This window comes from Thunnus albacares, chromosome 13 (genome assembly GCF_914725855.1).
Source record: "Thunnus albacares chromosome 13, fThuAlb1.1, whole genome shotgun sequence".
In the NCBI taxonomy this organism is placed as follows: Eukaryota; Metazoa; Chordata; class Actinopteri; order Scombriformes; family Scombridae; genus Thunnus; species Thunnus albacares.
The window spans coordinates 11,075,008-11,092,753 of NC_058118.1; the positions used below are offsets into that span (position 1 = coordinate 11,075,008).

Sequence of the window (17,746 nt, forward strand, 5' to 3'; positions counted from 1 at the left end):
CTGCTAAACTAATCAGCCTGTATTAAAATAGTGGCCATGTTAACAAGGTAATTCACATGAGTGAGGACACATACTGGGTTTCCAACAAAAAAAGAAGTGACTTTTTATGTAATCATGGACTTCAGAACAACAAATATCACCGGTGATAGCAGTTTAAAGTGTCCGGGCTCTGTGTCCTGTTTGGCTGTATAAATATTGGGGAACCTTTGAACCCCTCCCCCCGTTACTGTGTGGACCACTCCCGGCTACAGCTGACCGACAATGGCTACGTCTCCCGTCAAAGAGTTCCTGGTTACGCATTTAATGCCAGCAAAATGTTACGAGGAGCTTTTCGTCAACTTTCACTTTCACGGTGAGGCTCGTCGTTGTGAAAATTTTGAAGCAAGCTGGAGAAAAGTTGCGAAAACACTTTTCCAGTTGTGCGGGAGGCAAAGGAGTGTTATGGGAGATGTTTCGCGTCTCCCACTTACAAGTCAACATTGTAAACTTTTTGGGTTAAACAAAACTGTGATATTATTTGAGCTATATGGGATGTTCTTTACGTTTCGTTCATAAAATCATGTTTTAGGGATTCGTTCACACCAGTGTTGACCAGCAGCAGGCGATCACCCCTCTGAACATCTGCATTATACAGATTATTTTAACATTTTTCATTCCTGTGTGCTTCAGTGCCGTGCATTAAGTTTGTCCTGAACAAAACTGCTGGATTTTGGATCCTCCTGGACACATTTCTGGGTAAGACTTCTCCTCAACCCAAACCTACCTGATTTAATCACGTGACAACAGCAGCAGGACATCAACAACTAACTGGTTCAATGGTTTTCTTCCCTGACATACTCACAGATGAGATTGTTTTAGAACAAAATGAGAAAAAAATATCAAACAACCCCAAAACCTCTCAATACGCCTATTATTTCTTTGTTTTTTTTACACCGCAATGATTGAATAGATCATTACTGATTGAATCTCCTCACAACACAATGATCAAACTAGAATCCAAATTCCTTTAAGTGCTTTACTACCAGTACTTTTCGGTACTTGGTGCGGTTAACAGTGCATACAACCATTACAACATCGATACATGATATTGCAAGACCTCATCATTAACATGTCTATGCAGAAGCACAAACATCTTCTCACAAGTTAATAGCAGAATCATGCCATAATACAGTGTAGAAAATACAATTTTGCATACACACACTAACGATAATAATAATAATAATAATAATAATAATAATAAGAAGAAGCTGTACCTCGTTTCAGTGTCAGCCAGCTGTTCAACTGCCCATTGACTCACATGGTCATCAATAGCTTTTTTTATGTCATTATTATTTACATATTCATCGCTAACTTGAACAACTATCAAATTAGGGGTGCAACTAATGCTTATTTTCACTATCAATGAATACATTGATTAATCATTTAGTCAATGAAATGTTAAAAAAATGTGAACAAAATGCCATTCAGTTTCTCATAGCCCACAGTGAGCTTGTTGAACTGTACAATGTTCAATTTACTGTCATATTTGCCAAAGAAAAACGGCAAGATTGTCACATTTAAGATGCTGGAACCAGAGAACTTTGGTATTTTTACTGTAAAAATTACTCAAACAATTAATAAATGATCAAAACTGTTGCCAGTTAATTTTCTTTTGATTGATTAATCGACTAACAGCAGCAGGACATCAACAACTAACTGGTTCAATAGTTTTCTTCCCTGACATACTCACAGATGAGATTGTTTTAGAACAAAATGAGAAAAAAATATCAAACAACCCCAAAACCTCTCATAACGCCTATTATTTCTTTGTTTTTTTACACTGCAATGATTGAATAGATCATTACTGATTGAATCTCCTCACAACACAATGATCAAACTAGAATCCAAATTCCTTTAAGTGCTTTACTACCAGTACTTTTCGGTACTTGGTGCGGTTAACAGTGCATACAACCATTACAACATCGATACATGATATTGCAAGACCTCATCATTAACATGTCTATGCAGAAGCACAAACATCTTCTCACAAGTTAATAGCAGAATCATATCATAATACAGTGTAGAAAATACAATTTAATATGGATATTAAGAAGTTATTTTTGCATACACATACTAACGATAATAACAATAATAATAATAATAATAATAATAATAAGAAGAAGAAGAAGCAGCTGTACCTCGTTTCAGTGTCAGCCAGCTGTTCAACTGCCCGTTTTTTTATTTTATTATAATTTACATATTCATCGCTAACTTGAACAACTATCAAATTAGGGGTGCAACTAATGCTTATTTTCATTATCAATGAATACATTGATTAATCATTTAGTCAATGAAATGTTAAAAAAAATGTGAACAAAATGCCATTCACAGTTTCTCATAGCCCACAGTGAGCTTGTTGAACTGTACAATGTTCAATTTACTGTCATATTTGCCAAAGAAAAATGGCAAGATTGTCACATTTAAGATGCTGGAACCAGAGAACTTTGGTATTTTTGCTGAAAAAATTACTCAAACAATTAATAAATGATCAAAACTGTTGCCAGTTAATTTTCTTTTGATTGATTAATCGACTAATCGTTGCAGCTCTACACCAAATCTACATGCTGGGGGTCTTCAATCCTGATACTTGGTGATTTTGGTCTGTTGTCTCCCTGCAGCGCAGCTACTTCAGCTGTTAAAGATACTGTGGAGAGGAAGTGCAGAGGGCCTGAGTCTCCCCTCCGTCCTGCTGCAGCTTTATGCCTTCTCATGTCCTGTTGTGTATGCTGTGGCCAACAGCTTCCCACTCTTGTACGTAATTAATAGCCGGGTGGTAAACAAGTCAAAGACCATACTCTTACACATAGTAGTTGATTTCTTAATGTAAGTGCTCTAAGATCACAGCAGGTAGGAACTCCTTACTGCTCTCTTCATGTCAGATGTCACCAAGTGAGAGAAACGTTTCTGACAGTTCTCGGCTTTCTCTGATTCACTGACATCAGAGACAGAGTCATTAAGTGACATTAGTGTCACAGGCTTTGTTTCATGCATGTTGCAAACCTCTCCTAGTTTAATGATTTGAGATGTAGAAAGTGTAGAAACACACAGTTGTAGTAAACATAGCAGTGGGCTAAAATCTCAGGAGGTTGTCTGTTTCTATGATGCTGGAAAACTACAGTAATGTTAAACCAGCTTAAATCACGTTATACCAGATGTTTGCTCATGCTTAAAGAATATGTGAAGTATGAAGTGGAAGTGAGCTGTTTGCACAAGACATCCGTGTACATCCATTCAGTAAATGTATAACAGATGAAGCCTACACCTCGTCACAAGTTATGTCAACTTTAAAGACTGTGGCTTCATTAGTGTCAGTACATTGTAAATATTTGAGACTCTCTGATAGAGAGTGTTTGCTCTGTTTTCCAGCTGACAGTATGTATCTGTTATCATACATGTGTTTTACCTGAACTGCTCCACAGTGCCTGGGGTGAGAGGCTCTTCACGTTGGCCCAGACAGCAGTGATTGTCTTCCTCATCCTGCGTTATCGTGGTGAAACTCTCAAAGGTTAGCACACATACCTGCACATTCCAAAGAATGTACATATTTAAAGGATGAGACTGCTGTTGTTCTATATGTTTCTAATTGTCAACAAATCCTATGAAAAGACCTTTTCCTGTCTGTGGCTCTCACATTCATTCCTACCGAAGATGTAAATCTTTAAAAACAGGTCACAAATATATAGATTCATTATTCATATTCATATTCATATTCAGTCTTACGCTGAATGTTAAGAGGGGTTTAACAGATAACAGCTGTGTTTCAGATGATTATCACACCTCTTCCTGTGTCATGTCTTGCTCAAAGCTTTCCTTGAGGCTTTCCTTGAACCTTGAGGTTATACCATTTGACCCATAAACCTTTCATTTAACCTTTTGTTGGTAGAGCAATTACACCGATAACAGCACTTCTTCTTAAAACACACGGATAGAAAACTGTTTTAATTAGACCAACAGTATGAAAAGATTTTAGTGAAGGCATTTCACTGTGTGTGTTTTTTCTTGTGAATACCGTCTTATACATCTTATATGATCCTGTTTTCTCTTACTTGGCAGGAGTGCTGTTCCTCTTGACTTACAGTGGTTTAATGTTCCTCCTGGGCTCCTATACAGCTGCAGCAGTCATCTCAGTGATGCAGCCTTCCGCTCTGGCAGCTTTAATTGCAAGCAAGGTAGCAACTGAGTCACTTATCTTGTCAGTCATGATTAATAAGACATGACAACTTAAACTGTGATTATGTACGGTAAATGTGAATTCATCAAGGGGAGTGAATTTCATTGCTGGATTTGTTTTTTCCAGGTTCTCCAGGCTGGAACTAACTACTGTAATGGCCACACGGGACAACTGTCCACTCTGTCTGTGTTCCTATCGTGTGCAGGGTCTCTGGGTCTTCTCTTTGTTTCTCTGCAGGTACGCAGTTTGGAAGTACACACAAACACAAACATAGAAAGTTGCACAAGAACATATTTTACACCTCTCTAATCTGTCATTGCTGCTTGTGCAAACTTTTTTTTTCTTGTAGGAGGAAGGAGGCTCTCTCACTACTCTGTCCCACACGCTGTCAGCCTGTCTCGGCTGTGTCCTTCTGGCCCAGGTCCTCTGCTACAAGAGCAGCAGTAAAAAGAAGACTGAGTAAAGGTGACAATGTTGGCAACATATCAAATCAAAAATGTAACAGTTTCACATCATATGCAAGTCCTTCATATAGTGCAAGATATGTTTTGTGATTCTGTGCCAGATGTCGTCATATCAATAACTCAAATAGCAGTAAATGTTTACAGTCTTTTTGTACACGCTTAAAACAAGTCATGTGCTTTGTATCTGTGTAAATGAAAACTCTCAGCGTTGTGCTGTTTAGTAGCTTTGTGTATTTTTACATATCTTTTGTGCAGTTTCCCATCATAGTAAAGATGAGGGAATAAAATGGTTTTATTTCCCTCTAGTGGTTGAAATGAGAATTACTTCACACCTTCACTTGAACCAAACAGTTCATCTATTCAGTATCCAGAGGTAGGAACAGTGAGGTAAACAAGTCTACAAACATTTTTTTACAAGAGTTTCAATAGTCTGTGTAATTTGTAATGCAGTAGCAACCCCCATACAAGCCTTAAAACTGGGGAAGACATACAGTCACGCAGCAGTTATGTATAAACTCATAAGCTTTCATCAGATCAGATTAATATCATTGATTAGTTTTCCTCAGTGGTTGAAGGAAAATCCTGCTCATGATGCATTCATGATTTGCTGGTAGCACTTCTGCCAGGAAAAAGTTTGATTTCAACCGCCTCAACAAAGAGAGAAATTTATGAATGTCAAAGTTGAATTTTGAAATTGCAGAATTGCTAAATGGAAACGTTAAGTACACCAACTTCAAGTGTTTTTTCAACTTGATTTTTTAAAGCATGTCTATTTAAAACATTATTTCCAGAGAATATGCTCTTTTCTCAGCAACATTCTGTTTCTTACTTGCACATAAATTCACAAGAAACATTTACATGTGGGAACTTCCCAGAACTGGCTCAGGTTTCCGTTCACTGGAGCCTGAAGGTAGTTCAGCTGAAGGTATTTAGGGATGAGTATGAGACAGTAATTTCCCAGAATTTTCCTCTTAATCTGAGGGGTTGAATGTCACCATCAACCTTGAAATTAGTATCTATTTAGGGTAATTAAGGAAGAGCTTCTATGGTAGTTCCAGTAAATCATGTTTAAGACTGAAAAAAAACTTGTTTACCTAAATATAGGATTCAGAATATACCTAAACCTGTTGATATTTTTACATTTCTTCTTACCGATGTTGAGTGTAAGAACCTTTTCATAAATGAGCCCCTCTGAGCTTCTCGTATTTCCAGCACCATGAACAAAGTGTCCAGTGTTGCTCAGTGAAGCGCACATGCACCAATAACACATTAACCTGATGGTAATGATACTGTGAATTATTTTTAGTGAACATTCCTGTCTGAAATTCATAAAATAAAATTTTGCCACAGAATACAGGTGTTTGTAAGTGAATTAACAGAGCTGTCACCTTCATTCACCTTTACGTCAAGGTTTGTCAAATGTTATCTGCGTGTACATAAAACTTTCTGACTCCAACATGTTTCCTTTTGGGAGTCATGTTACAACTCAGCTGTTTCTGTTGTTATGTTTGAAGTTTCACTAAGGGAGACTTTGACTTGTGTGACCTTGTTAGTTATCTAAAGCAAAGCAATGAGTGATAACTGTAACATTCATATGTCAGAGGCCGTGCCATAATGACCCAGCTATTACTAGACATGCCTCGTATTGTACACAATGAAAATCCAGTTAACTGGTCTCAGTAGCTGAAACAAAAGATTCTGTGAATGATTTATTATATAGATAATATATTCGCTGCAAATCAGTTGATTAATGGAGGACAGATCACTCATCATGTCATGGCTTTCTCTCAAAATACAGATTAATTAACACTATGATAATGTCGGTCTGTCTGTCCACAACTTTGGTCCAAAGTCAGACTGATCATCCCCTGACTTTTCCTGTAGAGTAACAATGTCAACATTCTTCTCTTGTGAAATATCGTAACTGAATGGCGAAGAAATATGATACAATTTGGTCCATTATTCCAATGACTTTGGTGTTAACCTCTTCCTCTAACACCACCACTACATTTGTCATTTTGAGTGTTTGAAATGTCTCAACCACTGTTGGACGGGTTGCAACAGTTGAATTTGGTACAGACATTAATGGCACCCTCAGGATGAAATGTAAAACTTTGCTGATCCCCTGACTTTTCATCCAGTGCTATCATCAGGTCAACATTTTAATTTGTCGAACACGTTGGTTTATGACCAAATACTTGAAAAACTAGTAATATTCCCAGCTGAATTTTTTGTTTAGTGCTAATTAGCAAATTTTAGCATGCTAACATGCTAAACTAAGATAGTGAATATGGTAAACATTAAACCTGCTTAACATCAGCATGTTAACATTGTCATACTAGCATTAGCATTTAGCTCAAAGCACCACTGTGAAGTACAGTACAGCCTCACAAAACTGTTAGCATGGTTATAGACACTGTGTCTTGTTTTTATTTAATCACACACATATTTCAGAATTTTAAAAAATCTTTCATTACGATTAGTTCTAGTAATTAGTCAATTAAAATCATGCACTTGTTAAAAATGATCATTTCTATGAAATTAGCCTACAATGAGGATACTCTTCCAAGAGGACAATGTACATGGTTTCAATCCTGGAGTCGAGACCCCATTTTGGATCACTTGATAAATTCATTACAAAATGTGAAAACACAGAGTGCTGCACTTTCTGTTCTCTAATTCTATTAGCCAGAAGGGAAACTCATCAATTGTTCATTTTCAAATGTAATGGTGGGAAGATGACCAATTCTTTTAAAGTGAAGGGAAGTGAACCTTATAACGACCACAGCTGTGTAACGTCAACAACCTAAAATAAAACTGTAACAGTCCTTTTTTTTTTCTAGTGTTCAATTTAGCCCATACAACAGGAAACAAGATAAGCAACACAGATAAGCTGTCAATAAAAAGTCTGGTAATTTATTTACTCCTCATGTCTGCTCACAACAGGAAGTGCATTTTGCATCACATTCATGAAACAAGCTGCTGCATGTAACATTCATCATTAGTACATCTCAACTCTTGTCCAGCTTTCATAAGTTTTAACATTCACAAGTAGTCTGAGACTTCACATTTGAGACCATCTGAAAAAGAGTTGAGCAGTTTCCAAGTAACAGTATCTTTATCACCAGTTCCTCCTTGAACACTCATTTTAGAAATTCCTCTAGCTACAAAATGAAGGAACAAACCTGTAAATTTCCAGTCTGTAGTCATTGTAAACCACAGTTAACAGCTTTACATTCAACCCACAGTTCACATTGCCTTAACAAAGATGGCCATGGCAAAGGTAGTGGACAGTACAAGTATAACATGTTAAGAATCAGGTGTAACTGTTCTTATGTATTTATTGTATGAGGTTAGTAGTCCGCCACAGTCTGGTTTTCAGTTTGGTTTTCAGCTGCCAGTTCAGTTTGATCGTTTTAGCACAAGGTTTGGCACAAGTTTGTCAGGAATCACTTCTGGTTAGAATTGTTAGAGCTATTATTTAAAAGTTTTCATAGTCTAATAGAGTGGTCTGTGGAGGGCTACTCTGGTCCTTTTAAACCACATGAAATATGATAATTGTTGAGTCAGTGTATGAAATATGCAGTACAGAGGGTACTGCTGTTAAGTGTGATGTCCTACTATAACCCACTTGAATTACTTTGAACCTACAAGTTAAATCTAAAATGTGTTAATCTAACAAACATAAGAATACTTCATAATAAACCATATACAATGTTTATAGTACAAATGGATGTCATTACATCAAGAAGATAAAATTCCTTTAAAAGTGTAAAAATGGCAACTCTTGCTTGCTTCAACTTCATCATACAAAATAAACTAAAGTAACATTTGTTTCCTCTGTTCTGTTATTTATTACATGTTATTACCATAAAATCCTTGACACTTTGCAGAGTATCGTGCACTTTATGAAGAAATCATCAAATCTGACTCACACACAAGAGAGCAGTGTTTAACCATCTATTTCGACAGGGTTAACCACAGTGTACATGTCATAGTAATCTGACTATTGGCTTGAAGGTGCAGGTTTCACAAAACCACAAATAAACTGTGTACTGGTTCAGTAACTATAATGATGGTTTGGCATTTTTGAAAGAAAAGACACTGAACTGTTTGAGTCAATAGAACATAATTTTCAAACTCCTCTGTGTTAAACTTTTCAAAGGCCATAATAAAACCATAAAAAAGGATCAATAATAGGTTCAAGTCTGCATCAATTCTGGGCTGTAAACTAAATGTTAGGGAGTAAATATTAGTAACTGTTGGCACAATTGTCGTGTACAGTAAAAACAGTCGACTGAAGAAGTTTTTTTTTAAAGCTATATCATTATACTGTAGCTACATTATCCCAATATTAAAAACATTATCACCATAAGTTTCTCAAAATACATGTGGATTTTGATTTTGCTACTGTAGATGAGTCAGCTTAAAGATTTTGAAAACACCAGTAACAAGCTGTTGCTGATATGATCCTGGAAAGGTCGAGCACCTTGTGTTTCTAAAGAATTAAGAAACGCTTTATGCTGCATATTACAGATGAGTAATCAGAGGTAAAAGAGAAATAGTTCAGCAGTTTTGAAGCAAATGGATGTGACAAAGCCATGTTGCACACAGACATGTATACATGAACTTTAAGTTGTAAATCAGCTGATTTCAGTGAAACCTCTGATGAGTTGTAAGACAGTTTAATAACAGTTTTTGAGGAGTTATCAGGCATGTGGTCATGAGTGATCAACTGTCTTTCCTTAAGATTTTATCTACTTTTATGGGACTTTTATTGTAATTAGTACTATCTGTTTTTTTTGCTTTTATTATGTATTTTCATTTAAATGTATATGTATTATTTTACAAAAGCCCACCCGGACATAAGAGGTAAGAGAGCAAACTGGCTTAGGCCATAATAAAAATGACATTAGTCTTTTCACTTGTGGGTTTATGTATATGTCTCTATAGAAATAAGCATAAATCATTCTGAAGAATGAATGAATGGAGATGTACTAAACTGTATTTGTACATACATGTCAGTACGCAGCTCAATTCAAAAGCTGAAGAACAAACTATTAACATGCAGAAACTCCTAGAGAACCTGAACGTAGTCCTATCCATTTGATGCAGTGAGCATTTTACTGCCAGTGTGGTGTGCTGAAATAATACCTTTTTCATTTTTAGCTTTATAGAATTTATTTTTAGCCATGCTAACCTCATGGCTCTAGGGATGGCAATCTTCATCTGTTGGTTGGTCCACATTTGCACCACTTTGGTCTAAACTGAAATATCTCCACAACTATTCAAAGGATTGCTAAGAAATTCACAACCTCACAGGCTGAATCACACAGACTTTGGTGAATGCTTGATTTTTCCTCTAGCGCCACCATGAGGTTGACTTTTAAGTTCTTTATTGAGATAGCAGCAGCTCCTCCCATTTTCAGATTTGCTGGTTGGCTGAGTTCACAGATGATATGACGTCCGTCAAAGGAGGTTTTGTGTCGTTTTAGTTTAGTATGAGGCGTGTAGTAAGCTTCATGTGCTGTATACTATGTAGTACTGTGTATTATATAGTATAGTTAATGTCAGTTAATGTCAGTGTAAAAAAAGGTACATGTAGTATAGCTATTTCTCTCACTTTACTAGGAGGAATCTCATTTAAAATAAAAAATACACTGAAGGCGTATGCAAGAAATATCTCTTGATCTTAATTTGATTTGACATCCTGTTTTAGCAGTTTTACTGGACGGGAAGTATGCTCTGTTGTAATATGCGAGGTCCTATGTCCTAAGGTCAGATGTCTCGTTTAGGAAAGGAAACAGTTAAGGACATTTTAGAGGAAACTTTGGAGGGTTGTCCTTCATGAGCTGGCTTTAACCCTTTAACATACAGTTTTCCCCATTAAGGTAGGAAAAATCATCTTATTTCACTGTCTGACAGCATTATATATATAAACATACAGTATATTCTGTATCGTTTTGTTTCAGCTCTTCTGAGTGAAACCATCAAACACAAGCCTTCATGTTTTTATGGCTGCACCATTCCATCAAACAGAAATATTCTAGATGTCTTCTGCATTATTTAACACACATTTTCCAAAAATTCAGCCGAGGGCTGGGCGATATGACCAAAAGCCTATCCCGATACAGCACATTTTATTTCAGTGAATAAATATTGGTCTGCAGTATAGTTGTTGTCAGCTCATGTGCTTTGCCTGGTTCACTTTCTCTCCTGAGTGTGCAGCACACACACAGAGGCCTCAGCCCCACCCACAGTGAACAATAGAGAGCACAGGAGAGTAACGTGACCTTAAATGACAGCAGAACACAACAGAGACTTTCACACTGAGCTGAAATTAAACAAATGCACATACTTTCGGCAGATAACATTTCTGCTCTTTCTCAGCACAGGCAGGTATGAGCCCTGTGTGTGTGTGTGCAGCACAGTAAAAGAGAAACACCTGTAAAGAGTTGACAACTACATCTTTTATGTTCTTGTAATTGCAATAAAAGCTTTGGGAGTAAAAAGCCAGGAGGAGTAATTTATCAATGTAATCTGCGCAAAAAATGGACAGACTCCAAATGAAAAATATTGCTGTAAAGAGTGTGATTTGCATCAGAATATAATATAAATAAACGATAGAGCATAATATGAAACAATAGACTTTTTTCTATTGTCACACGATATATATCGTCATGTCGCACAGCCCTGATTCAGCCTAACATATTAGGTATCTTTGGAAATGTTGGGATATCCTCCAGATTTTAAAACTAAGGCGTGCACATCATGTACTGACTGGCTCACCGGAGTGTTAGTCAGGAGACATTTCTCAGCAACAACACCTTGAAGGCAAATTTACATACAAGAAATCCCCAGAATTCTTTACTTCTTTTGCTCTGTCATACTCAGCGTCACCTTCTGCTAGTAAAAGGCTGTTGCAGGACATCTGATTGCACTGGTTTATACCATTACGTGCGTTTCATTAATTTCATTAATTAAAAGAGAGCAGCAACAGAGAGCAGCTACCACCTGGCCAACTCGCACATATAATTTCATATTAGACATTACGTGTCGCTGTTGGCACGATCTGTTTATTTTTCTGAAGCTATGGGCCACATTTGATGTGACATTTGACATTTGAAGGTACAGTTGTGTCCACTGCAGACCCTTTTATATCTTTTGGAATGGTATATAACCAAAGAGTTTAAGAGCTATAAGAGGACATGATGTTTGATGTTTTTACCCAAGAGAGCACACAGTACACTGAATATAAGGTCTATTACATTATTCTCTAAGTTGTAGGTTTTCCTCCTATCTTTGCACATATTGTATGTGAACAAGACAAACCCATGTGCATTTATATCTGTTTTATCTTATCTGAATTATTCAGAACTCCCAACAGCAGTTCTCCAGACATTTCCTCCCTGCTGCATTTTGACTCCACTAAAGTGTTTTCTTATTGGAGTGTAAAACATTACCTTTGCTCTTTCCCATTAAGAAAGGAGAACATCCCCTGGTTTTTCTTTTACCTCATAATAGTAAATTCATTATATGAGGACTCATTTAACCTATGCACTCAGAGATTAATGAGTTGCCCATTTTTCAATTTCCTCGTCCCTGGTGTTATCTAACCTGCCAGTAGAGTTTGCGCAGTTCATCCCAGAAGAACAAAGACAGAATGGTGTGTGGACCAAGCCGGAAATAAGAGGCTCCCAATCCTTTGTAGAGTCCCGTCACACCTTCCTTCCTCAGCGTCTTAGAAAAGCAGTCTGTGAATCCTTTATAAAGCTGGCCCTGCAAGATGAGAAAGTCATTTAACCAAGATCTGAACAGATGATCTCTCACTGTCAGCTCCCCTTAGTGATGCTACTTATAAGTTATAGTCCTTAAGATTTCAATCTTGTTTGGTTTGGTGTTACCTGTGGTTATGTTACAGGTGATAAGAGTGATTTGACTTCAACTGAAGGCAGCAAACACACCACTGATAGCTAATGGTGTGTTCAGAAAGAACGCAAACTGAATTTTCGCCATGCGTTACTCGCGTAGGTTTGACCACTGGAACGTTTGTGTTTATTTGCCCCAAACAGCCAAAATACATTACTGCACATTATCTGTAAGCTAGCTAGCAATGAAAGGCACCAACTTTGTCTAAGGGAGTGTGCTTGTGTATTTGTGTTCAGTTCAGCCTCTGACTGAACCTCTGTCCTTTTCCCTCTCCTTTCTGTATGTTCATGAAGTACATTCATAAAATCCCGCAACACGTGCAAATTTTTTGCTCAAGTTGAAACATTTCAACTTGTGTGGATACATTTTCAACACAGGCAAATTGGTGTGTGCTTGTGTCTTTGCATTGACTTTGTATGTCATTGCACCGCATCTAAAATTAGTTTTGCAGTCTATGTGAACACACAGTAACTCTCAGAAATGCAACAGATGAGCAATCTGTTTACAGTGCAGTTAAACAAACTCTGGCTTGAGAGGTTTCATACGCATATTTCAAATTCAGTCAACTATTTCCTTTGAGAACCCTGTGCATCAGTGCACAATTATCTAGTGTGGGAATGGCAGACACTGCTAGTTACAGTGAAAACTGCTACATAAAGGCTATTACAGAACACAAGTACATGTAATGACTATTGCTGAAAAAATGTTTCATAAATATTATCAAAAATGTGATTTGATATAATGAAAATCTTGAGGTGTACAACTCAAAGAGTAACTGAACACCACCTGAAAATCTTGTTTTTGCTAACCTCCAGTGCTTTAACTTATCACCTTGCTGCAGTAATGTACAGATATACTACAAGATCCTGTAACATCACCATGGTTACAGGTGCAACTGAATATAATTCAGACAACACCCTGAGTGTAAAGTTACTATTAAAACATATTGGTTTGTCTCCTCACCTTGCCAAGGTGATCCACAGGCTGGTTGTAGAGCCTTGTGCTCACCACATCGAAAGGCGTCATCCCCAACACCACCACCACGCTGCTTATCATGCCGGCACTCAAGGCCACCAACCAGCTGTCCTTTGGGAACACCTTGGAAAGGAGAAAATAACAATACTGTGAGGTGATAAGGCCAAACAGGGTAACACAAGGCACTTAAGGATATGTGCTAGAAGTGAAAGTGACAAGATGTGGCATACTTCATCCAGAAAAAGATTTAGACCATCATCAGGATTCCCCCACATGTATAGCCATTTCTAATTTTAACTGGTCATGACCTCCCACATGTAGTGAAACAGAGGAATGGTTCTATTATTAAAACCTATGCAGCACACACACACATTCCAGCAGCTACAGTCTTGCCTCAAGCTTTATAAGGATGGCCTCATAACAATAAAGCAGTAAATACTATTTAGTTTGAAGGTCTTTTACATGCAAGTGATGTCGACCGCCTGCGTTTACTGAATATTGAGGAACAGCGCCACTTGGCAGATTGCCAGCTTTAACTGATTCACTTTTTAAAAACACAGCTGTAATTCACTGGAGCAGTGCAGCAGTTTACGCAAGGGGCAGTGGAACTTCCACCCTCACTCACCTATTGGCCAATCAGATCAGCTGAAATGAAGTCTGGGAAATGAAGGAAGTAGTTTAACGAAATCTTACCAAAGAAGGTGGAGCGGTCAGGTGAATACAGCACTGTTCGATGATGAAAGTGGTTCTGGTATTAGGTATGAAAGACTTAAAACTAGCACTAGGTCAGCAGCCACAATTGCACCCTGCAAGCGCACAGGTTATGTAAGCTGCATGTTTTCAGCCAGAGGGCCCAATGAGAGGTGTTGAATTTCTCTTCCAGAAGGGTGTACTGCCTGGTGCTTTGTCAGTGACACAATGACTGCTTTCATTGTCTGTGCACCGCTGCTGACAACAAATGATCTCTCTCTGAGTTTAGGGCTGCAACTAATGATTTCTTTTGTGATAGATGAATCTGCTTATTATTTTCCTCAATATGATGGATTGCTTGGTCTAAATAATATCAGCAAATAGTGTAAAAGGCCTATCACAGGTTCTCAGAGTTCAGTGTGATGTCATCACACTGCTTATTTAGTCCAACTAACAGTCTTAAAAGCAGTTTACTATCATATGAGGAAAAAAAACAACATTTTACAAGCTGGAACCTGCTAGTTTTTGTCTTTTTGTCTTTAATACTAAAAACTTTGAATACTAAAATTGTTGCCTGTTAATTTTCTCTGATATTAATATAATTTTTTTCTGATAGCCTGTTTCCATATCACCACCACTGAATTTAGATAACTTTCATGTTGAGATCAAACCCCAGCGACCCCTGTAACATATTCTAACCTGCAGGTCAATCACAAGCTCCTTGGAGGAGGAGAAGGTGGAGAGTTGTGCAGCTGACCCCACGCTGACCCTTGGTACAGCAGCACTGGAGCCCCTCCACAGTCCCAGAATGCCATGCTGCCTGTAGATGGCTGCCAAAGCGTGGGTCATCCCCTGACAGGAAGGAGGAGGAACACTTTAGGAAACGGCTACCTCTCAGATTTAATAACTTCAGTTTGGGTTATTATGTTACCTGGTGTTTATACTGATGCCCAACAGCAATTGAGGAGGTAGCTTGACTCTGCAGATGAGTCTTTACCTGTCAATGGAGACAATCTCAGTTTACTTTTCTCCATGGTTACTCACCTCTGCACAGCTCACCTTGGAAATGACACACCAAATAAAAATTAAAAAGAGAATAGCCTACTCAGGCTAAAATAAAGCCAGCTACTGACCAAGTATACAGGACTGCCCATCACGGCTCCCACCACTCCTGCCACAGCCCCTGATACTATAGTTTTGACCGCGCTGACCCTTCCGTTAGTGTGGATGTAACCAGAGGACTCAATGACGGCGTACGAGCCGAGCCTGACCCCATTCATAACAAACTGATAGACTAGCCCGGGTGCCAGTCCTCTCTGTAAGCCGGAGAGTCCCTCCACTTTCCCGATGGTGTAAAAAGCGTGGAACACGTTGCGATAATAAATCTGGTAAGTCCCCCGGCTCCGGAGCTCTCCTTGGAGCTGCATTCGCGTTTTGACGACCTCCAGCGGGTTGGTGAACAGACACGCTCCGCAAGCCGCCGCCCCGCTCAGCATGAAATCCATCGCGAGCGACCGGCGCGGGGACTGATGTGGGGTTCAGGCCCGATGCCAGAGCGACTTGTCCTTCATATCAGGGGGTTTCTGCTCAGCACCATTTACTCCTCCCACACACACTGTACATTCACACACACACACACACACACACACACACACACACACACACACACACACACACACACACACGCTACAGTGACATCAGTGCGACACAAGAGCACTTCACGAGCCCCTCGTAAACTCGTAATTCACATAAACGAACTGTTGAGTGATTAGTTAATACAGTGCGGTGTTCCGTCTATGAATTCAGGTTTGGATTAAATTAATTTATTCTAATGTAGGTCTGTGTCATTTTTTATACACATGTTAAAAGTTGTGTTGTATTGCTTTGCATTGTGCTGTTGTTGGGATTAATTACATCTCTTTTGTTTTCTAATAATTTCGATTTCAATTTTCCTTTGTAGAAAGAAAGCGTCCATCGCGTGTTTGAAAATATCTTCCAACATTTAAAAAAAATCCACAGTAGTGTGATGGGCATACCGGAAAAAAGACCAGCATTTTACATTTTGTAATTTAGAGAGGACAGAAGAACATTTAGGTGAATCGTACAAACATCTTCAAACGTAACTTGGAGATATTAACTCTCGGAGATATTACGTACGTACGTTTGACGCTCGTTTTCTCAGCCAATGAAAACAGCTCCTCAATCCCTTCTCTTTGTAGGCGTTTGGCTCACAGTGCGATGGGCAGCTGCTTGAGCAAGTTAGTTTTAAATGAATGGGCGGGCATATTGCCACGACCAATCCTGTTCATCTAATACATCCGTGTATGGAACCGGCACACTCATCAGAAACTGGTTTCGATCTTCTCCCATTTGACCGCAGGCTGCTGCTGAAACTAGGCACATCCACACTTGATCCTATTGAGCGAAATCATGGATTACATTGCCATGCCTTTTCATCACTTTTAAATAACAATAATAATAAATAATATATATATTATTTTTTACAATTTACATAAGCATACTTATTTTACGATTATAAAATTGATTTATACACATAAAAAATAGACTTATATATCAAGGGACAAGAGAAAATATTGGAGCAGGCTTTGAAATGTATAAACTAAAAATCAAGATTGCTCTTTGGGTCAGCTCCAGTCATGAAATTGTGCAAAATAAAGACCCTGAGGTTACATTTCTAAGGAGTCATTTTTGGAATAGAGAAAGCAAAAGTTTTTAAAAAAATACTTGCAGTGTCCGTTAGAACAGACATAAGGCAGAAATGATTTAAAGAGGGGCTTATCAGCACAGATAGCTCGACTATGAGCAGAGCTGAATCCTTTTTTGGAGTTTCTCCCTCATTCCATCCATCTCTGATAACATTCAAACATCTGCTTCAAACCCTAACTGTTAACTGTTGCACCCGCCTGACTCAAAAGTACGGTGAAGATAACTTTCAACAATCTCCACATGCCCATAACTTTCTTTCAGAAAATTTCTTGATTATCGAGTATATAATGTACATGTGACATTAAATGGACATATTTCTGAGTAGAAGGTATCTATAACTGCAGACTCATATCTAAATAAAGAAATCTATCTTTATGTACCTGATGAACCCAAGCCAATAACAATAACTCTATTCACTGACCGGTATCAGAATAAAAATAACTTTTGGTGCAACATGCAGGTTGATGTTGCCATTACAGCTGCTTTTATCAAAGCAGTAATAGAATCAGAGTTCACAGGTGTTGGTCAGCTCACAGAAAAGGCAACGTGTTATTGCTTTAGTGTAGGAAACATTGTCTGAGTGAGAGTTTGACAAAACAAATAAAAATCTTTTAGCACTGTGCCTTAATCAAAAGGCATCTAGAAACTGTGAAGAACTCTGCTCAAAAAGCCCCTATGTTAAAAACACCTCAGACATTGAGTGTAACAAAACATAAAAACTTCTCAGGTCATTTATATATCTAGAATATTT

General features: G+C 38.1%; 2 protein-coding genes across 3 annotated transcripts; one reads left to right on the forward strand and one right to left on the reverse strand.

Annotated features, from left to right (window-relative positions):
• Window positions 1-173: 173 nt before the first annotated feature.
• On the forward strand, window positions 174-6,023 carry LOC122995237 (mannose-P-dolichol utilization defect 1 protein-like). Its single transcript, XM_044370297.1, has 7 exons — window positions 174-352; window positions 670-735; window positions 2,658-2,790; window positions 3,459-3,544; window positions 4,093-4,208; window positions 4,337-4,447; window positions 4,560-6,023. The coding sequence occupies exons 1-7, from the start codon at window positions 262-264 to the stop codon at window positions 4,671-4,673; spliced, it is 717 nt and encodes a 238-aa protein (XP_044226232.1). The 5' UTR covers window positions 174-261; the 3' UTR covers window positions 4,674-6,023.
• On the reverse strand, window positions 1,002-15,935 carry slc25a35 (solute carrier family 25 member 35). Of its 2 annotated transcripts, none has more exons than XM_044370296.1 (8): window positions 15,402-15,935; window positions 15,200-15,265; window positions 14,968-15,120; window positions 13,567-13,701; window positions 12,292-12,453; window positions 4,086-4,191; window positions 3,443-3,516; window positions 1,002-2,683 (listed from the first exon to the last, which is right to left on the reverse strand). In XM_044370296.1, the coding sequence occupies exons 1-6, from the start codon at window positions 15,771-15,773 to the stop codon at window positions 4,159-4,161; spliced, it is 921 nt and encodes a 306-aa protein (XP_044226231.1). In that variant the 5' UTR covers window positions 15,774-15,935; the 3' UTR covers window positions 1,002-2,683; window positions 3,443-3,516; window positions 4,086-4,158. The 2 variants fall into 2 exon arrangements, with proteins under 2 accessions (XP_044226231.1, XP_044226230.1); XM_044370295.1 differs by having other exon boundaries at window positions 3,443-3,558.
• Window positions 15,936-17,746: the final 1,811 nt, after the last annotated feature.